The sequence below is a fragment of the Rhinolophus hipposideros genome, assembly GCF_964194185.1.
Source record: "Rhinolophus hipposideros genome assembly, chromosome: 14".
Lineage (NCBI taxonomy): Eukaryota > Metazoa > Chordata > Mammalia > Chiroptera > Rhinolophidae > Rhinolophus > Rhinolophus hipposideros.
This window is the reverse complement of record NC_138060.1, coordinates 11,815,095-11,837,759: the sequence shown is the minus strand read 5'-3', so window position 1 is coordinate 11,837,759 and position 22,665 is coordinate 11,815,095. Positions and strand designations below refer to the sequence as shown.

Here is a 22,665-nt window from a genome sequence, read left to right as displayed (position 1 = left end):
CAATGCTGTCTTAATTCATGAATATATTTTACTACTGCAAAGTTAGAATAAAACACTCATAATCACTGATTTGTCGTCTCCCTCACTGAAGGGCTATTATAGGAGCAATGAATTTATTATAACCCAGCATCCTCTGCCACATACTACGAAAGATTTCTGGCGGATGATTTGGGATCATAATGCACAGATCATTGTCATGCTGCCAGACAACCAGAGCTTGGTAAGTAAAGCACATCTGCTCTATATTAATGAGCCTGTGGGGCCATGAGCATAAATTACTTTGATACCTTGCCACAGGGCCACAGTGTCTGTGTATGTTCGGGAGGGAATTTCGACCTCTCCTCTTTAAGTCTGTGTAGATTCCTTCTGTAGTCTCACAGTTACCACCCCTATCAGTTCTAGCACTTGATTCTCTAACGCTAGTTATCTCTCCTCAATTGTACTGTACATAGCAGTGTGATGAAAGGTTTTGAAAAGTCCCTTTTAACTAACCTCATTAATATATGACCTTAAGCCGACCTCTTAGTTGCTATGTCACTTTTGAAAAACATAAATCATAGCAGCTAACACTGGAGTACGTAACTGTGCTTAAGACTCTACATGTAGTAACTAACTCATTCAGTCCCCACTACAATTGTATAACACGATACTATTGTCATCTCATTTAATAGCTGAGAAAACTGAGGGGAATAACTTGCCCAAGGGCATACACAAATAACTGGAGTCAGGATTTGAACCCGAGTCACCATCTCCAGAGCTATTGCTTTCAATCATTTTTTGCTCTAGTGTATGTCCCACCCTCATCATAAAAATGTTTCCCACCCTCACCCCCTAAATTGTATCAAAAGTAATAAGAACGTATCATTCCTTTTCCTCCATGCCATAGGTAAGCCAGCTATGTTACAGGAAGGAGATAAGGAAAGGCTATTTAGTTACAGCTTAAAGGTGTTTTTTAAGAACTTTAGTCCTTCCCTATGGAGATCTCTAAACTCTATAGGAGAAGGGTCAGCATGTTTATAAAAATGAGCTTAAATGTTTGTGCTGAGATCTCTAAGTTTGAATTAGTTGGGTTCAAAAGTTACTGTAAGGACATGTAAGCCCATGAAGTAAAAACAAACACAAAAAACAATGAGGATCTGCCTCCCTGAGTGTCAGATCAGTGAGTTTTTTCATCAAGAAAGAACAGCCTGTGATTGAACCCCTAGTCTGGATGACATGCATTTATTTGACTGTGTGCCAGTCAGTAGGAACTTCTTCACTTTGTCGCATTTTGCTCCAGCTTCAGAATACCAAGGCTGCTTCTGTATGATAGAATGGCAACAAAGTTGAGAATCTGAAGCTAAAAACTGGAGTGTAAATTTTCAAATTAGCTGGCAGTAGGGGTCTATTCTGTTTGGCATGTGGAAATTGGAGGCATTTAGGGTTGTTAAAACGTTCGTTCATTTGTTGGATGAGTCAGTATTTTCTTATTGTCACTTAACAGAGGGCAGTCACCAAAAGCATCTACCCACAAGCGCATTTGCATGGGGAGGCTAGGGGGAGACTGGAGGAAATAAGTGGATAGGTGTTCTGCAAACAGTGTGGGTACAGGAACTGCCCTGCAACGGGTAGTCTCAGCGTCTCTGAGGCCTAAGGATGCCAGTCTGGAGTCATGCCTGTCTGCATTCTCAGCTCCAGGGTCCAAAGGGAGATTTATTGCAGTTTTCCTAAAGATATTGTCTCTGGATTCCTATGTTTGCTTTATTGCTACTTAATACTGTAACTTTACAAGACCACAATTCTGTGACTAGCCCGGAGTCCCAGTACCTCCTCAGAAAGCACCGTTCGTTACAGATACTGAAGCATCTTTGACCTACATAAATATATTTGTAAGCAAAATAACTGCGAGACCAGATGCCTACTGAATTAAGAAGTAGCATTTATTTTTCTCAGTCTTCAAGATGATCTGTTATCCTCTAGTTTATTACTTCTATCCGAAAGTTTTTCTCTGCTTTTCTTCTATCATAACTAAAATCCCTTTGGCAGTCTTTAGCCCAGTCATATCATTTACTATTCATGTTAGCGTCAGAAAAGGTCATTGAGGTAGGTAGTTTCATTATTCCCACTTTTCATATGTGGAATTCAAGGCTAGAATAGATTAATTTATTCAGGATCACATCCAATCCTAAATCCTATGCTTAATCTGAATATATTGGTTATATTTAGAGGCCCTACCCATCATACCTTCTGTTTTTAGTGTCTGTTAAAAGGGCCCTAATTCCATTTCATCTTGGATAAAATGTATTAAAACACATGACAGTTACAGACTTCTTTTGTATAGACTAAACCCAATTGCTGATCTGTTTCCCCTTATGCTGAGCTTTAAAAATAAAAATGTACTTGGCAATAACCTGTATTGAAACTTGAAAGGGTGATAAGTCTTATTGGACTGTTGGCTCATTTCTGATGCAACAATGTAAGAGTAAACAAAACCTTCTTTGTTTTGAACACTATTCAGAGTTATTTCTGACTTCACTAGTCGTATCTAGCATTTTCAGGAAAAAGCCCATAGAAATCTGTATATTATATGCAGACTACAGTTTGCTGTTTGAACTGATTAGAAAAGGGGCAAGGGAGCTTATTGTCAAAATCACTGTATTCCTCCAACCTACGCAACAATTAACTTTTTTGGAGCCTCTGTAATTTTCAGCAATAGAATACAAGTGCCAAGCCTGAATATTTACTTTTAAAATAGATGCACATTTGAAAGCTTCCCTCATTCAAGGTTGAAAGACTTTCTATGTTATTCCCTTTTGAAACCTAACATGAACATACTAACTTTTAAAGAACACCTGGTACTTACCAGCCAACATGCTTCTGAGTGTACAACCTATTTCCAAAAAGGTTCTATCCCTTACCATTTATTAGTAGTGTGAATTTAGACAACATATGGACTTCTTTAAAAATAAAAATGTACTTGGAGTCCTCATCTGTAAAGGCACATGATGAAAATCCCTTACCTTACTAGTATATTGTAAAAATTACATAATGTTTATGAAAGTCCTTTGCAGAATGCTAATCCCCTGTAGAACTGTTATTAACATAATCCATAGGAAATGACAATTAGCATGTCTTAGTTGCTTAAGCAATTGTGAATAATAGGTTACAATTAATTGACCTAAATCCCGGCTCCTTTTTCATTATGACAATTATATTGCAAAGCACTTCTCAACTGGGGGTAGTGCAACCCCTATAGATGCATTTTGATTGTTACCATGACAGGTGAGAAGTGCTAGAAAATAGTTACTGTCACATACGTTTTAAAATAGAACACAATAACCATTGACCTCAGAACGATTAGAGGGGGATACAATTCTATGAACCAAATTTCAAAGATGACATGAGAGATATGGCAAACATAATGAATCGTTTTGCGAGAAAAGTCACAAACCGATGTCTGGCAGCACTGCAGAGGACGTTTTGTTGTTGTTCCCACAGGCAGAGGACGAGTTTGTGTACTGGCCAAGTAGAGAAGAATCCATGAACTGCGAGGCCTTCACCGTCACCCTCATCAGCAAAGACAGGCTGTGCCTGTCTAATGAAGAACAAATTATCATCCATGACTTCATCCTTGAAGCTACACAGGTAACCTAAACCTCGGTTCCTTAGTAACAGCCTTTCTTGGCCCTGGGTCATCCTTCTAAGGAATACTGAAGTAATTTACCACCCCTGAGGCTGCCCAGGCATCGGAGTATGGCTTAATCTTAAATATATACACTTCCCCCTTTTTCTTCTTCCTTCAAATATTTGCTTTCCCAGCTGGATAGGTGAAGTGTAACTAGGTCCTCTGACTGAGCACACATCCAAATAGCTCTGTTGACCTAATTATAAAAACAACATACTAGAGCTCAGTATTGTCTTTGCCATCAGAAATGTAAACCTTGCAATGTGTTACAGTGATGATGATAAGACTTTTTGTTACACATGTTGTGATGTGTAATAACGGCCTTCTTAGGGGGCAGGGAAGAGAGAAGTTGTCTTGTATTAGTAATGTAAATGATGATTTCCTAACCCCTTCCTTTTTTCCTTTGATTTTAAAGATAAGAAGAATTGTCACTTGACATTTTAGTCTGAAGACAGTAGGATTCTGTAATCCTACTCTAATATTTCCCTATCCTGACCTGCTCATTTTTTAATAGCAGGCAGACCTCCCTCGAGTTTTTCTTCTTACCAGGTCCACGTCACTTAATCTGGCATTCTTCAGTCAGCTGTGATACGTGCTTTCTCAGGAGCAAGTCCTAGTGGTTCGATTGTAGAGAGAATGAAATAAATGCATGTTGTATTGGTTGTAGGATGACTACGTCCTAGAAGTTCGGCACTTCCAGTGCCCCAAATGGCCCAACCCAGATGCCCCCATAAGCAGTACCTTTGAACTTATCAACGTCATCAAGGAAGAGGCCTTAACCAGGGATGGCCCCACCATTGTTCATGATGAGTATGGATCTGTTTTGTAATTTTAAAGCATACATTGTTGTTGTTGTTGCATTGCTCTAGTAGTGGAAAGAGAAGATGGATTTTCAAACCTTAACTCCCACCTTACTTCTCATGTGTACCTGCGCAAGGTGATCTGGTTCTCTTTGCATTTTAATTTGCCACCTTCCAAGTCTTCAGGTTCTCCTAGAGGGTCGGTTCTAGAAAGGTGGAAGCACTGCATCTCAGCCTACAGCAGATGTAGGTGCTTTCTGCGGTTTCAACAACATATTCAAACAGTTACATTATTTACATTCATTAAATAGTTACATTTATTTTAACATTCCTGCACTGACTTTTAGCAAACATATATTAGGGAACAAATTTTTTTTAAATATGGTTTAGTTGATTAGTAATAAACAAATTAAACTATTTAAGTTTACAATGTGTTTTGAAGTTTATAGTACGTCTTTGGGATTTAAAGGTAAAAAAATATGAATCTCAAAGAGAACAAGTTGCTCCTGGTGCTGAGATTCTAAGGTACAAGTGGTGTTCAGACCCAGCCCCCTTTCACTTTGATAAGAGGGAAAGGGCCCTACATATAATTTATGGTATATGCATATTTGGAGTCAGACTTCATAGCTGGAATCAACCTGCAGTGGACATAACCCCAGGTTGTTAAGACCCTCACAAACCTAGCTCCTTTGGTCAGCAAATTCTCAGTACGTGTATCATGTTCATTAAACTACCAACTACTTCAATAGCATAGGTATTAATAACTTTGAAAGCAAAGCTTATTGTTGTCTTTTATTTTCCTTGAACTAACGACATAACAGGAAGTGCACAAAGATTTTTGGCCGAGGCCAGCACCTCACTTCAATCCGTATTTGTCTCCTAATTGAAATGACTGGCTGCTTCCAAAGGGTTCTGTGGTCTTTCTTTGGAAGTAGCGACTACTTCAGAATGTTGGCTCAACTTAATTAGATTCAGAATTAAGATGAGAAGAGCAGTATAATCAAAGCTTTAGTTCAATAGCACACTAAGTTAGGTCCCTGGAAATGTGACAACCACCGGCAGTGTTTAAATAGCACACAGACAGTCTCAAAATAACAGGCTAGTTGCTACTGACTATGAAACTTTAGGGGAGGCAGTTATAGCATAAAGGTAGGGCTATTTCTATAAGTTTTTCCCCAGTAAACTGAATCAGATTTTTAAATGACGTCTGAGTTTTACCATGTCCTATCCATTCAGACCAAATCCTAATGTTGCTGTCCCAGTTCTATGACTAATTTGGCTGTTATACTAGTGTTCCAAGGAATTCAGTCCTCATGTTAGTAGTGCAGCTAACCTCCCGTTTCATGGTATGGGAAGAGGGAAAGAAAAAACACCATCGCCCAGTTCGACCATTTCAACTGTTTCATTCATTTATCTCTATTCAGCTTTTGGGTGTGTTTGGGTGTCTTACTCAGTGATTTTTATTTATGCCACATGCTGAATAGATTACCTCTGGAATTAATTGAAGGTAGCTGCTCTTGGGCCTACATTAGAAAAGAAAAAATTAATCCTAAACTAGTAGATCTACAAATATCAGACAGGTGAGCTGGATTAAAACTACCTAAAGAAATGTGTTCATGTCTCCATCCATCATCTTTAGGAGATAAGTGATTCCATAGAAATTATTTTTCCACATTACTCAAGAACAACTTTAAAATTTTTACTCTGAAGGAACACCAGCTCCCTTTCGGTTTCCTCTCACATGCTTTTTGTACCTCTAAATTATCCTTCCCGGTGGCATGCAAACACCTCCTCTGGAGCTCGTCTAAAACCAAACTCATCATCTTCCAGCCTGCCCCCACCCACCAGGTCTTGTTGATGCTACCCATGCTTCCAGTTCACTTTTCAAATCCTTTTACAGTCTGGCCTACGTTACTTTTCCGGCTACCATCCAGTCCTCCACTGAAGTGCTTTCCTACAGACCACCTTTCCCCTGCAAATACTGTTTCCTCTGAGTGCCCTTTCATTCAATACAAGTTCAAAGTCACTGTCTCTGAAACTGTTTCCAACTCATTTCAGAGGTGATCATCAAAATCATTCGCAAACTGTCACATCCTTCCCAGTGCCCTTCCTGTTTGTCATATATTGTAACGACTTGTCCACAGGACTGTCGCCCCCACATTGCTGAGACCAGCAGTGGTCACTCACTATTCCAGTCTCCACTGGGTGGAGCCCAGTGCCTGGCACATAGTGGGTGCTAGACAGATATTGGCATGAAGGGGTACTGTGCTTTAAATTATGATGACTTACAAGGTTTTAAGACTGTGTACCCCTGTATGAGCTCTCCCCAGAGTGCCTTGCACCTTGCTTTTTGTTTTGTCAATTTGCCTGCTTACATTCCACTGTGAACTATTAGGTTGGTGCAAAAGTAATTGCGGTTGTTGCAATTCTTTTTTTAACCTTTTAAACCGCAATTACTTTTGTACCAACCTAATATAAAGCCAATTTACAAAGCTTTTTAAGCTCAAAAGTAGAAGTGAGCAAATTTGGAAAGGAGACCTGAGTGCTTCTGCTGTAAGTCAAAGATACTAGCTGTTAGTGCTCCACCTTCGTGGTATCTATTCGGTCTTCACAGAGATCGTTCTAACACCTGCTTTCAGGTACAGGATCCTGAATGGGACACGATCCTCGTGGCTGTGTACCACGCGGATGGTTTCTAGATACATGACCTAAGGACACAATTCCTCACCAAAAAGTGAACTGATTCTTTCTGAGAAGAGGCACGGCTTAAAAGCAAACTGATTTATTCACTGCGTCCTGTATTCACCTGTTTAAGACAATTCTGTTCAGAGGCTGAGCTGTATCATTACTGACATTTTAAAAACAGAGCCTATGTTTTTACAGAAGTTTGAAAGACAGGCATGATTCTTATACAGTCTTAGGAGCTAATAGTACATTAGACCTTCACTCACTCAGAGAATAGCTTTCCTGTGCAAATACTTAAAGTTAATCCACTCTGGAGATACATCTGGCACCCTGTTGGATCTCACAGTAGGCTGTTTGGGGATATCATAGTGGGCTAATTATATTTAACAGTTCTCAGAGTGTAATCTAAGATCTCTTGGTTGGTGCAGTGGTCTTTAAGCCCCTTCCAGGAGATCCGAGAGGTCAAACGTTTTTTTCATAATAATGCAGAGATACTGTTTTCCTTGTTCACTCTCATTCTGTCATGAATGTGCAGTACAGTTTTCCAGAGCTTCATGCTATGCAATGATCCTCACTCTGACGGCTAATGGAATGTGGGCTTGTACGGTTTTGTGTTTTAACATTTTCCCGGTTCTAATTTCTGATAACAGTAAATATTTGACAAATATAGCCCAAGTAAGCAAAAGCTCTTTGGAAGTTTTCCATAACTTTTGATTTTCTTTTGGTCCTGAGATATTTTATAGCAGATGCAAAAATCTATGGGCTGCCGTCTCCAGCAACTGCTGCCGAGAAACCTCGCAAATCATAACTAATTCATTAAATCCTCACATTTACCCCCCCAGGAGGGTCATTTTTAGGGTCTCAGCTTCACCTGGGAGAAGATAGTCAGAGTGAAGCTAAGTAATACGGACTATGTACACATATCATTGGGTAAGTGTCAGAGCCAGGACCAGCTTCGGAATTGGTGGGGTCTAGTGTAAAACGAAAATGCAGGAACCCTTATCCAAAAATTACTAAGAAACAGGAATTTCCAAATGGCAATAGCAGAGCATTCAACTTAAGTGCACAACCCTTCTGAGTAGGGGGACCGATCACAGCAGGGGTCCCTACAAACCTGCACAGGTGGCACGTCTGCAGCTGGCCCTACCACGTCAGATGCACATCTGTGTAATCCTGCTGGTTAACACTGCCTCCCGTTGGTTTTCACAGAAGCGCTCCTGCAACCATGCCTCTCATTTCCTCACACTGGGGTTTTTTCCTACTTTGTTTCCTACTTTAAATTCAATTACAAAGTTTTAATTTCTCAAAGTCCTATGCAAGGCTTTTGTGTTGCTAGTTTTTCCCCAGAGTTGTTACAGATCCAAGCTTTAACTCTGTTTTCCTTCTTGCCCTAAAGATTTCTAAGGGAAGCTTCACTTGACAGTGACAGGGTTATAACTGGATTGTATGCTTGGTTCTCATTTAAAAAACAAGTTCTTAAAAGCAAAACTATAATAATTGTGAGTAATATGAAATAGTAAAAAACATGTGAATAAAACACTTAAAAACATGACTGTGTATTGAGAACTTAAAGTACTTGCATTTCTTTTGCGATTTCTTTGGAGCACAGACAGGGAAAGATGAAAATAGTTTTTTTCCCCTTAACAGCACTAGTTAAACAAGCATTACTTTTGAGGAAATGGCAACCAAACTACCAAAGCCAGTGAATTTATATTCTAGTCTTACTTTACGTAGCTTATAAATCGCTTGTTCCACTTTTTCACCAAGTCCCTGTAGTTATAAGTGCAAATCTTTGAAACTTGATAAACATCCTTTAATTCTACTTAATTCCTAAACCGCTAAAAGAGAACGGCCTGTATTTTTACAGTCTCTATTGTTTCATATTAACGCTTGGTTTGTAGAAGATACTTAATTAAGTATCTATGTGCTTGATTGATTTGACCTAGTTTCTAGTCATGTTTCAAGTCTCCTTGTGTAGGTACTTCCTTTTAATGTAGGTTCTTATTTAAGAGTGGCTACATATAGGAAAGGCAGTCCAAGGAAAGGCCAGAGTGATCCCACATGGAATGTACACTGCATAATAAAATACCTAATACCTGACTTTTCTATCTGAACAGCTACGAATAGCTTTAAGGGGGAGGTAAGGGGAAAAAAGACCCTGAGTGTAAGGGTTTCACTGGAACAGATAAAGCAAAGGTGAAATTCTTACCTTCCTGAAAAGCATCAGTACCATGCTGGAATGCAACGGTAAACTCAGTGCAATATAGAATCTGAAGAAAGACAACATGATGGATGAGAAAGAGAAAACAAACAGTACGTCAGTTACTAGAGCGATCATAATAGGATTTTAAAGTATGCTCAGAGACCCAAAGGAAGACTGTATGAAATGAATTCAAAACGTATTGTGAAACAGGAACAAAGAAGAGCCTAAGAAATGGAAAAACATAAGAGATATGCTAGCAGTAGAATGAACAAACCTGAAATCAGACTCGGATATGGGCGCTAGATGTACATGTTGTAACACATCTAAGAGGTGATCCCGCGGAGAGATGAGAGAGAGATTGAAGAGGAAGAACTATGGCTGAGATTTTCTGATAACTCATAAAGATGGAAGTTTTTAAACTGACTGATCAGGCTACATTTGAACAATAACATTCAGAGAGGTTTGAATACCACAGTTAACAAGGCTGATCTGATAGTGATATATGAAAGTCTGCACCTCAGATTGTATTGAGAGACCATATAGTCTCTTCAAAGGCAAATGGTTTACTTAGATAAATGGACCATAAATGGAATTTTGATACATTTCAAACTGATACAGGCCACATTCATTCATTACAGTGCATTAATATTAAAAACCAACAATGAAATGAGACCCCAAATCCTTATACCTGGACACTGAAGTCCTTATATCTAGAATTACTTATAGATAATTCATGGGCTAAAGAGGTATTGAAAATACTTAAAATTAAATGAAGACGAAAGCACTGCAGTTCAAAGTCTGGTATGATGTACCAGGAGAACTACACTGGGAGAAACAACATTAGAGCCTAAGCTGCGTGTATTGGAGAAAAGATTAAAAATAAACTAAGGTTTCAACTCAAGAAGCCAGAAAAAGACCCAGATAAATCCACAAAAAGTGCAAGGAATTAAAAGATAAAAGCAATTGGAAGCAGGGAGGAGATAGTAAAATTTAAGCAATAAAGTCTAATAAAAGATACCACTTTGGAAAATGGAAAAGAAAAAACCTACCATTTGTCTGTAGTTATATGAAAATATTTAAGAATTGTTAATATCCTTAGGTGTAATGTTTATTTTTTCAAATCCTTTTAGAGTTTTATACTAAACTATTAATGAACAAAATATTTGGAATTTGCTTCAAAATATCTGGGGGAAGAAGTAGAGATGAGACAGGATTGCCCTTGAGCTGCTGACGTAATTGTTGTAACTTGGTGATGGTTACGTGAAAATTGCTGTACTTTGTGTGTTTGAGCTTTCCTATAATAAAAGTTTAAAATAGAAATATTTTAAAGAATATAAAATAAACATGTGAAACTATTTATAACTCTGTACTAGTAAATTTTTAACCCTAGCTCACAAGCCGCGCACATGATACTATTTAGACATACTGTATGGGCAGGTCTCTGTTCTGAGCCATTTACATGTATCAGCTCAAATAGAAGCTCTGAGATGTTGGCCAGTTACTTCACCTGCACGTGACTTGTTTCTTCCACCTCACAATGAGGGGATCATAATACCTACATACACAGGATTATTGTGAAGATCAAGTTGGTGCATATGAAATACCTAAGAGAGAGCCTGGCAATAGTGAGAGCACACCACACGTTAGTGATTACGAAGAACTGAATAAAAGGATGAGTTCTCAAAATGGTTAAGTCCCACTAAGTCTTGACAGGCTGCATTTGAACACTAACACCCAGAGAGCAGATTTAATGTTAGCTTGATTTAAAGGGAAACAAAAAAGGCCAGCAGCAGAATAGAAAAGTATAGGTCAATTGTATTAGGATATGGATGCAAAAATCTAAATAAATATCGTCCAGTAAAACCCAGTGTGTTAGATTTATACATCATAAAAAAGGAAGATTTATCCTGGGAGTATAGAGCTGGTTAAATGTTACCAAAAATCTCTCAGTGAATTCAGGACATTATTACAGGTATTTCTTTAAAAATTCATAGATGTTGAAAAGCATACAATAAAGCAACACCCATTCACAATCTCCCTCCCCAAAGAAAACACTCTCAGCAAACAAAATGTACAGCATCCTTTTTAACTTGATCAATGTTATTTATCAGAAGCCTATAATAAACATTTTTATTTAGTATTAAAAACATAAGACGTTTTACCATTGAAGAATATAACGTGATACATCCTTGCAGTGATAGAATACAAAACTATTGAGTTCCTAACCAACACAGCAAAAAGCAAAAGATATAAGAAGTATAAAAGTTGGAAAGAGGCAAAACTGGAATTATTGGCAGGCAAAGATGTAGCCAACTTCTTGGAGAAACCACAAATTATTAGAACCTAAAGAGAGATCTGCTGTGTGGCACATACAAGTTCACCATGTGAAAATCTACTTTTCTGTAGTACATCAACTGAAACCAAACAGAAAATGTCATTAAGAGTCCATTCTTTAAAGTGACTCAAAAGTACCTAGGAGTGAACCTAAAATGAAATTAGCAAAGACTATGAAGAAAACTATAAAATCTAATTGAAAGCCATAAGAGATCTGAATAAAGACTTCATGTTCTTGAACAGAAAAACTCAAAAAGATGTTAATTTCCTCAGACAGATGTACATTCAATGCCACCTGAACAAAATCGCAAAAAAAAAAAAGAATTTATATTCTTAACAATCCAGTTTCAAAATTAATATGAAATGGGAAAGGTAGAGGTATTTGGAAATGAGTGTACAAGTGAAAAAATAAAAAATAATAACATGTTTGAAGCACTAAAAACAATATGAAACAATAAATGTAGACAGAGATAGCCAAAACTATTGTGGAATCTTGCTTTACCAGATATCAAGACTTATTAAAAGGCTATATGAATTAAAACTAATGTGACAAAATGAGAAAATAGACAAACTGATAGATGGGCAAAAACAGAGTTCAGAAACAGGCCTGCATATATGAGATTTTATTATATGATTAAAAAGCTGCTCTAGTCAATGAGAAGATAAGACTATTCAATAAAAAATGCTGGGGCAATTGGTTATCCATTGGAAAAAAAAACTAATATCAGAACCTACTTTACATCAAAACAAGAGTAAGATTCAGGTGAATTCATTAAATGTAAAAAATAAAATTAGAACACTGTAAAACTCTAGGCTAGAGAAAGCATTCTCAAACAAGATTCCAAAAATGAATGATTAATAACTTGATTACATCTAAACTATACTTCAGTATTTCACAAACAAGGATAAGAGAAACTAGAGATTGGAAAAAATATACTTGCAACATGTGTCATAGATAATATAACTTCTATGAGTCCATTAAAAGAGACAAACCCAATAGAAAAATGGCCCAAGTATATTAATAGGCAATTTCAGAAGAGGAAACACAGATGGTCAGTAAACAAAAAGATAGCCAACTTCCCTGGTAATCAATAAATGCAAATTAAAACAACAGTAACATATAATTTTGTACCCACCAGATTAGCAAAAGCACTTAACTTTAAAATGATGAGAAGAAACAAATATTCTTACACTGGGAGGAGTATAAACATTTAACAACCACTTGGGAGAGAAATATGACAATATCTTTAAGACGGACAATGGGCACACCTGTGGCCTAGCTCTAATACACGCTGGCACCCCTTCTAACATGTACAACATATGTAAGCAACCTACATGCCCATCCTTAGGGAAATGAGTAAGCCCAGTCTGCGGGCCGCAGCTGAAATAACAAGCTGGATTGAAATGTACTGATACACCTAAGTCTGGAAGGCTGCATCTCAAAGTATAACAATTTTCACTTCCAGAGAGTTTGAAGTTGGGGCGGTGGTTAGGGAGACACTGGTCTTATTTGGATTAAAGATGTAAAACATCTGCAGTGTTTTAATTTCATGTAAGACTAATTCAGAAACTACATATTTAATAGTTTTTAACAGAACAGTGGTCACAGGGCATCTAACTTTCATTTCTGCTACCATGTTTCCCCGAAAATAAGACCGAGCTGGACCATCAGCTGTAATGCATCTTTTGGAGCAAAAATTAATATGAGACCTGATCTTATATTTTGTTAGATAAGACCCGGTCTTACAGGAAAATATGACTGGGTCTCATAGTAATTTTTGCTCCAAAAGATGCATTACAGCTGATGGTCCGGCTAGGTCTTATTTTTGGGAAACACAGTAGAAACACCACCTTGAACAATTTTAGTTAATCCATCTGTTTTCTCATCACTGATATGGAAACTGTGCCATCACAGGTTCCTGTAAAAAATGGAGTTGCCAGCTTTGCCTGATAAAAAAGGTATTTTCTTCTAAGCTTGTGTGTGTGTGTGTAAAGCAAACAACCATATTTTTCCAAGAATTTTATAGAAGGTGCCTTCATTTGGAAAGTTCCACTTCAGTGCCAAAAATAATTACTTAATATGGAACTCATTTTGAGAATTCTTGACTGCCTTTGAGCAATACATTTCCATTTTTATTCATATTTTGTAAGTTCAATTTAGCTGATTGGGATTGTCTGAAAAAAATTTTTTCAGTCTTTCACCTTTCCACTTGTTCAAAAGCCTATAATTAAGGTTCTCTTTTACCTATTATATCACCTAACTTGTCCCCAACATCAAATCTTCTGTAATTCTCACAAGTTTAATACTGAACCTCTCGTTTCATATGAAATATCAAAGTATCTGATAAACCCCTTTAGGAGATCTCACATTCATAAACAGATGTCATCTTTATCTAAAGATTTAGCCTCGAAATCTCACTCCCTGTCCAGAATTTCATTCATTTCTGTATCCTAGAATAAGTGTCACTACAGTCTACTTAGTTTCTATGAAAATATGTGATGGTAATTTCATCCCAACGTACTCAATCCCTTAGTAAGTCTGAAACAGCATTTTTTTTCTTCCCCCAGATATGGAGCAGTTTCAGCAGGAATGTTGTGTGCCCTTACCACCCTGTCCCAGCAACTAGAGAATGAAAATGCTGTGGATGTTTTCCAGGTTGCAAAAATGATCAATCTTATGAGGCCTGGTGTATTCACAGACATTGTAAGTACTTTGCTTATTTAGGAACTCTGTACAACATCGGCTGAAATTTAGGCTCACACTTTAGAGCAGTGATTTTGCCCCAGCCCTCACCCCGCCCCCCAGGGGATGTTTGCAATGTCTGGGGACTTTGCAACAGGAGCTGGAGAGAAGTACTCTGGAGTCTAGTAGGCAGAGCCCAGGAATACTGCTCAACATCCTGCAGTGCATAAGACAGCTCCACAACAAAGAATTATCTGGCCCCAAATCAGTAGTGCAGATGTTGAGAAACTCTGCTTTATCTAGAGTATAGTATTCTCTAATTACAAGACACGGATATTCTGTTACCATAATTTACTGCCCACATTGAGAATTAGTCCCAAGCTAGCAGAGATCAAAAGGACATGAAGAAGGCATAGGTCTTGGTTACAAAGATTCAGAATATATGTTTTAAGTTTCTTAGACAGCATCAACTGTGTATTCTGATTTCTCTAGTATGTTTTTCACACTTACATTTTTAATGGGTATTTCTACGTTGGCTGTTCTTTGGCTCAAAGGGTCTTCCTCTTGTTTTTCAGGAACAATACCAATTTGTCTATAAAGCAATGCTCAGCTTGGTCAGCACTAAAGAAAATGGAAACGGTCCCATGACAGTGGACAAAAATGGTGCTGTTCTAATCGCCGATGAATCCGATCCTGCCGAGAGCATGGAATCTCTAGTGTGATTGGAATCCCGAACGGGCACTTAATTTGTATAACTTCTGAAGATCGAGAACTTTTTTGAGGCCTTTTTTGCCAGACTCTAGGTTATACAATAACCCAGTTACTTTTTTACACTGATAAAAGTTTTGATATTTATTTTTTGCCATTTTATGTCTTAATGGTATTCTACTGAACATTTGCACCTCTGTTCATTTCACCCAGTGAAACGTAATTTCACCTAGTTTGCACTATCTGATCAGTGTTACTGCCTATAATCTAATCCTAAAACCCTGATGTGACATTCCATAACAACATACATGCTACTTTTTAGTTCAGTACAGTGACGGTCTTTCTTAATGACAGTGAATCCTGATTTTATTATTATTATTGCTAAAGCAGTTGCATTCTACTAGCAGGCAATGCTGTATTTTTCCTCAGTCCTCCTCTCCTATTTTGTTTTAGACGTTATTCAATACCGTATTCCTTCTATATTATAATGGAGTGGATGAATTTTTGTTTTCTCTTAAAGAACAGAAGGTTATTGGGAGCTATTAAGAAGGTCTGTCATCCTCATGGCCTTGAAACAGTTCCATTTATGATGGTGAAGATACCAATTAAGAAATTAGAAGGTTTAAGATTTGCTTCATGTGAACATCACTTATTAGTTACAAATTTATATTCATACATTTTAAAAATGCCCAATTGTGTCAAAATAAAGGATATCTCTGTATTACAGTTTTCACAGTAGCTATGTGAATAGTGTGTGTTATTTACATTTTGACTCTCTGAAATAGCTACACCCTAAAATCAGGGCTATCTTTTACAATAGAGAGATGGCAGTATTTCACACAACTGAGTTATGAAACCTTTTAGTGACTCTCCATTAATGCTTCTTGGTTTATAATAGTGTACCTCACAGCAGGTGGAATAATGAAAATTTTACAGGTGTGTAATTCTGAAACTAGTCCTCTAAAATCTCCATGACTCATACAGCAATCTAATAAAAGCTACCTATATAGTTAACATTCTTTTCTTTCCTTTTTGCCACATGTTTCATGATAAATCTCGTAATTACATAGATTCTTCTACTTAGGATTACATTGAAAATACTGTATTAGCAAAAGTCTTAGGACTATCTAAACTCCCACACGTGGATAAATCTGATTTGGAGAGAGAAAATTAGAATCTTGAATAAAAAATGATATCTACATTTTCAAATAATTTTTAAAAGAGAGAGATGGCTTTGTGTGCTTTTGTGTAATTTAGCCTCAAGAACAGACGCACTCCAGTAAAAGAGGCTGATGATCATGACACAGCCCAAGGAGGTGATTCGGTCTAGTGTCTAGAGCCATATTCACCCCAGTACCTAACGGCAAAATTAGGAGCATTAATTAGGAATTTCAGTTCTGTTAGTTAGAAAAAGAAGCTACTTAGATCTGTTTCTTCCACTGCTTGTTTGCTTTAGAGAGACATCTTCTGTCAGCAGTGAAATCACCACCAGAACTGGGCCTGTTAGGCATAAAAGGGTTTGGGTTATTTTTTTTATGTCAATGAACTTCAAGTCTACACTGGCTATTATCATACTATACAGGGTGGCATTAGGACACTAATGATAATCAGCACTGAGGTTCTGGGTATCTTGAGTTGGCTTCCTGTGAAATTTGTCAGAATGGTGTCGAAGGACCAAAGCTGCTAAGGAGAGAGAGGCGACAGGCCAAAACCAGGAGTTCCAATGCACAGGCCAAGTCAAGGGCATTTTCATGAACTACATAACTTGCCAGGGTTAGGCTAATCTGAACAGCCCACTGCTCACAAACTGTATAGGCTAGGCTTGAGAAAACATGTGCAAGTGAGCAAAGTTTGCGACATTGTATGTGCTAGATAATAAAGACACCTTTGAACCCCTCTGTTCCCGTTAGAAGCTCTACCTAACACTTCAGAAAAAGCTTGAACATAGGACACTACAACTGCCAGAATGCTAAAGGGAATCAGGAAGGGAAAGGTTTCAGATCATGGCAAGAGATAGATCAGCTTAGTCAATTAAGTAGATTACTTTGGTTGTAGAGAGTATTAATATGAGCTAACTCTTTCCAGTAGTTGGCACAGTGGACTTTACTTTTAGAAGTAATGTTCGAGTTGGGGTTCATGGTCCCTCAGTAATTTTTTTAGTAATATGAAAGTAAACATTAGTTTGAAGACACATAGCAAGTATTCCCTTCTGTGCTATTTACAGAGGGAATATTATATTACATTCATCGAAATGCACACTCTCCAACACAAATTCTGAGACAATCTCTTACATGGGTATCAGAATCATGACAAAAGAAAGGGACCACTGGTAAACAGAATAGAAACGTTACAGGAATGGTTTAGAAGTTCTCTGAGCCAACTGTATGTCTAGAGCAGGCTTGAACCACAGTACAAATCCTGACCCACAACTGGGAGCAATCGCTATTTGCCCATCTTGCCGAAGTGACCCAAACACACTTCCCGGAGGAGAGTTCTATACAGCAGTTTCTCCCTTTCACCAGAGAGTATGTCCTCGCTACTATTCATTTATTATTGGCAGAAACATCATTGCATCTTTCCAGAGGCAGAGTTTCAAAGATGGTGTTTTCTTTGAGACATGAGCACGTTGCTTAACTACATAACAAGGTGATTACCACTTGCACTCAGGGGGAAAGGAAATAGCAAATTAATATGTGCTATTTTATAAGATAAACTTATTGGGTATATGAATTCAGCTCTAGGTAAACAGAATGCACACATCATTCAAAAAGGGAACTGCAATGATCAGACCGAGTGCTGGACATCAGAGAAAAGACACCTTATTTCTGTCAGGAGAACGCTTTCTTGCATCCAAAAACTACAATTTTTTTTTATATAAAAAAGTTAACTTCTGAATTTCAAGAAGATTTTCCTAATTTTTATGCCTTGGAGCTTTTGGAGTCTATTTCAAGTTGAAGGGTCCAGCAAGGTCAGGGAAGGGTACGGTGTTCAAGATCTGGCTGTTGGAGTTTTTAGCCCAGAGTGACATGTTTAAATCAACAGATACACTTAATTATTTTTTAATGACACAGCACAACTGCCTTGTTATGAATTTTTCTTAAATGCATATAGACTGTATTTAAAAATTAAAATATAGATACCAATTTACCAAAGATACATATTACTAATTCTAAGCAAAAAATATGACAAAGAAATTCAGACTCATCATTATTTAAGAAATAATCAAAATGTAGTTTGTCTTAAGAATTTAGCAGTTATACTGGAAAACGCATTTCAACTCCTATGTTCTAAAGTGTATGTTCAAATGGTGCCAGTGACTTTTTATATGAAGGGAAAATGCCTGCTTTTTGTTTTTAAAAAAAAAAACACTGTAATTTCACTTAACCCTTTGCGCTTTCCCTTAATTGCCATTTAACACACAATACTGGCTTTACTTATCTCTAGAAAGAAGGCATGATACAAATAAGAAAGGATTGTAATAATGATATTTGGCCTCTACTTTGTCTTAGCTGTTAAACTGTTTTTAGTATTTTTGTTAAATATTTGCAAAGGGAAGCATTTTCTACAGAGGATAATTAATTTCAAGAAAAATATCTTGAGTTTTAAGAAATAAAAATCTCCAGAAAAGGAGACAGCCAATTTTATAAAATGTCACAACTCTCCAACATTTGGGGTAGTGACTCCTTTTTTGTTAGGACATTTGAAACTAGCAAGCAGCCATTGTTTCTAAAAAACAAAAAACAAAAAACTCAGCCTTCATGTTGATTCCTCTTTCTTTCACTTCATTTTGAAATAGCTAAAATCATTAAAACTGTAAATATTTTGTTGCTTGGATAAGCATCTTCTGGGAACTTTGTATCTATGGTATATAATCATAGAATTTTATATTTTCATATAAAGCTAATTTTTTTCTAGTTTCAACTCCGTCATAGTTTTTTCTTTTTTTTTGTTTTTTTTGTTTTTTTTGTTTTTGTGGTGGATATGTGAATTTGACTTTCCGTGTATTGAAGTAGCAACAACCATCTTTGCATTCCAAGAGAATCCAATGTGTTATTTCTTTGAGGCAGTGATTGTGAAAGTTGGCATTTCTTTTTTAATTCCACGGACCATTTGTGCAATAGGAATTAGACATAGTCACTGAATACATCCGTTGCATTGACCCATTTGGAAAAAGTGGTTGTTTTTTTTTTTCAATATGTTCAGGGGGAGGGGTTTTGTAACCTGAAATTTTTCCTTTTCTTCTGTTTAAAACTATATCAAATCATTCTATTATAGTGTTATTTAATATGTAAATTGTATTGCTATACATAAAATAAAGTATGGTTTTTGATGTATTCATTAGTGCCGAGCATTTCTATGAAAATGTATCCAATAAAACCAGGTTATTCGTCTCCCTTAACAGACCGCATTTATATCCACTAACACTTCATCTTAGTTTCCATGGTAGTGAAATGAATATTAGGAGAAAACCAAAAAGAAGTATCTTTTCTGAGTTCTTCCTCATTTAAACAGTAAACAATGACAAAGTTTTACCTACATACTGAATCAAACTTTATTCAGAGTCTGCTGTTAAGAATTACTATTTTCCCCAGTGTATCAACTAGATTTGTAGCAACTTCTTCCTCTTAATATTTGGTATGGAGGATAAAGGATATCTCCTGGAAAGACTTCTGGAGCATCTGTGAAATATATATGAGCACTACAATTGCTTCTACTTAGAAGGAATTCTGACATTTCCAAACAGGGGTCCTGAAATTGGCAGCGTTGGTTCCACCATTTTCTTTGAACTTTTAGTGGCTTCACATTCAGGAATTCAACGCTTAACTATCAGAGCTCCAATTTTTCTTTCCATGGAGATTAAGAATTGATACTTCATTCTCCCTAAGAAACTGGAAATTTAAGAAACGAGATACTGGTCTTTTCCAGTGGTGTCTGGGAGAAAGACCAATTTCAGCACAAATTTCTGATGATATAACCATAGCCTTTCTCAGATTACCCCCATGAGAACTCAGTACATACTGAGTATACCAAAGGTTACAAACTGACGGCCTGTAGATCGTATTCAGGCCACAGATGTATTTTATTTGGCCCATGATTTTTAAAATTCATATTTCTAGTAACCGACATCTGAAAAAGGAAAACTTCTACATTAAGATTCAGATTTCAAGCTCCTTTCACAAACTTGGGTGGTGTTACAATACCAGGCCTGTGTTCTCACGTGGCACTAACAAGCTGGAAAGGAGTAGCAGTTGGCTGCCCCTTTTGGGTGAGGCATGTAGTCTCCAGTTCACCAGAGTCTACATATCTTCCATCGTCTTTTGTCTGCCCATCGTCAGCCATTTAAGTAACCTGCCTGGATCCTTATGAGCACAAGAATTTTCAGACCATCTTCCATCTCCAGCTGCAGCAGAGGTATTTACATGGGTATTCCATCATTACAATCCTAGGAAGCCAGCATGGGACAAAGAGGGTTCCTACATTCCTAACTACTTCTAAGTCCATCAAAGGTGGTCCCATACAGCAGCAGCTTTGAGTGTTCAAAATAATTAAACTATCCAGAGTCTAACTAGACAAGGACGCTTCGTTTCTGCCACCAAGAATGGGGCAAAGAAATGAAAACAAAAGCTACTGACCCCCAAATCCATTTACGAACAATTAATTTACACTGTTGAGGACCTTAAGATTTAGAAACAAGTCACTACTAACCGTGTCTGGATTCAGAGACAGGACTAAAGACATTGGTTTTATTTCTCCCTGTGTTGGTGAAATAACAGAAGGCATTAGAAGGTAGGGGCAAAAAGTTGGGATCCAGCAGGGCATACAATTGGCTTTGTGATTATGAAGTTTGGCAGAGAGATAAGTAGACAAGCAGGTTATCTGAACCTAATAATCATGTGTTGCTTAAAAACTGAAAAATAGGAAATTAACTATCTGATTTATGGCAATGTGAAATAATTCGACTTCTATAGTTATTGGCCTATGACCTTATTATCCTCCCTACCCCACACCCTCCAGTACTTCTGCACGGTGTAAAGTCAGGCTTGGTGGAAATAGCCAATGGGCCTTGCACAGCTTAGGAGAACATTCTAAATAGTAGATATCTTTAGCATTCCATTAGAATTCATTCCATAAGCACTTGCTAAATGCCTACCACAGGCCACATGTTAGTTCTACTCTGTACAGAATGTAAAGTTGTTAGCAGGCATTTCAAGTCAGATGATGAGGCAAAGATAATAATTTAGTCTTAAAAATTAGTTCTCCAATTTATGCAAAAATACTTAATTTGGCACAACAGTAGAGATGATTTTAGGGAAAGAGCGTAAAAGATGGTTGTTCATCATTGTGAACAAACAAGTAAAACTTGTAACAATTGATGTTCCCTAACGTATAGTCTGCTCACAAAATTCTGTTTATTCTGCATTAAATTTGTTACTAGAACTTAGAAAAGTATTTTTCCATAGTGAAAAAAAAAGTTAAAGAATGAGAACTATGGAATCAAATAGCCAAGGGTTCCAGGCAGTTCTGCCACTTTACTGGACAGAATTGCCCAGTAATTTACTGTGTGATTTGGGGTAAGTTAATTCACTTTTGTATGCCATTTTCCTCATGTGTAAAATATAGAAACAAATGTTTACTTCATTGAACTGCTCTGAGGAATGAATAAAGTGATTCATGCAAAGCTCTTAGGAGAGTCAATTAATATTAGCCATTATAACTATCCTATGATCTTTTTTGCTTTAATTGCTTAGCAGACCTCTTATCAATCATGAAACAAAAAGTCAATGACCTTAGCTTGCCCAATTAAGTAGTAATACTGAGATATTTCCTTCACTAATGAGGAGTCTCACGGCATCCAATCAGACCCAAGGGAGGTGATGGGGATGAAGACAGACAATGAGAGCAACCCATATATCTTACTGTCCAGAAACAAAGTGTAGAAGCACGGAAAGGACAAACATAAACAATGCCCCAAAGCCGTAATATTTCTCTAATGGTTTAAATCTCTCAGTGCATTCAAAGAAAGTTTATTTTAAAGGAAAAGCTTCATAATTTTAGAAAAGTGAAACAGAAGGCTTCATAATATTTGCCCATGTCAAACGCCAATTGCAGAATACTGTGTACATATGAAAAAGATGGATGTGGTTTCTCTCACTAGCTACAGTGCCCTCGCTCAACCCCCAAACCTTATAAACAAATGTAAACAGTGATAATTCCTTCGTCCTCAACTTTTATCTTCTATACCACTATCACTGTCATTATCAACTGTCATCTTGCCTCATCCTAGGCCTAACTTGGCCTCTGTAGCTGTTCACTAACATACTACGAAGAAGTGGCCATAAATGAGAGACATTTCCTGTTCTTAAAGCCTATGAAGTACATTATTTCAGAGTATCTCACTACATAAATGAGATCATCTGTTTCCTCTGCCAAAGCTTTATTAATTGTTGAAGGCAGAATTAATTAGCATAATAAGTTAAGGTTATTTATCTTAGAATTTGTTCTTTTAATAAAATATATATTCCAATATTTAATATATGCATGACTCATGAATCCTGTAAATGTTTCAAAATTGACCATTTCAAAAAAG

General features: G+C 37.1%; 1 protein-coding gene across 4 annotated transcripts in view; it reads left to right on the top strand.

Moving 5' to 3' along the window:
- PTPRG (protein tyrosine phosphatase receptor type G) overlaps positions 1–19,411 on the top strand; it is a 705,739-nt gene extending 686,328 nt beyond the window's left edge. For all 4 annotated transcript variants that reach the window (XM_081072430.1, XM_081072431.1, XM_081072429.1 and 1 more), the window contains 5 exons: positions 92–220; positions 3,478–3,624; positions 4,332–4,474; positions 14,255–14,390; positions 14,945–19,411. In XM_081072430.1, the coding sequence (XP_080928556.1) occupies positions 92–220; positions 3,478–3,624; positions 4,332–4,474; positions 14,255–14,390; positions 14,945–15,091 (702 nt within the window). In that variant the 3' untranslated portion in view covers positions 15,092–19,411. The remainder of the gene's footprint in view (positions 1–91; positions 221–3,477; positions 3,625–4,331; positions 4,475–14,254; positions 14,391–14,944) is intronic.
- The last annotated feature ends 3,254 nt before the right edge of the window (positions 19,412–22,665 follow it).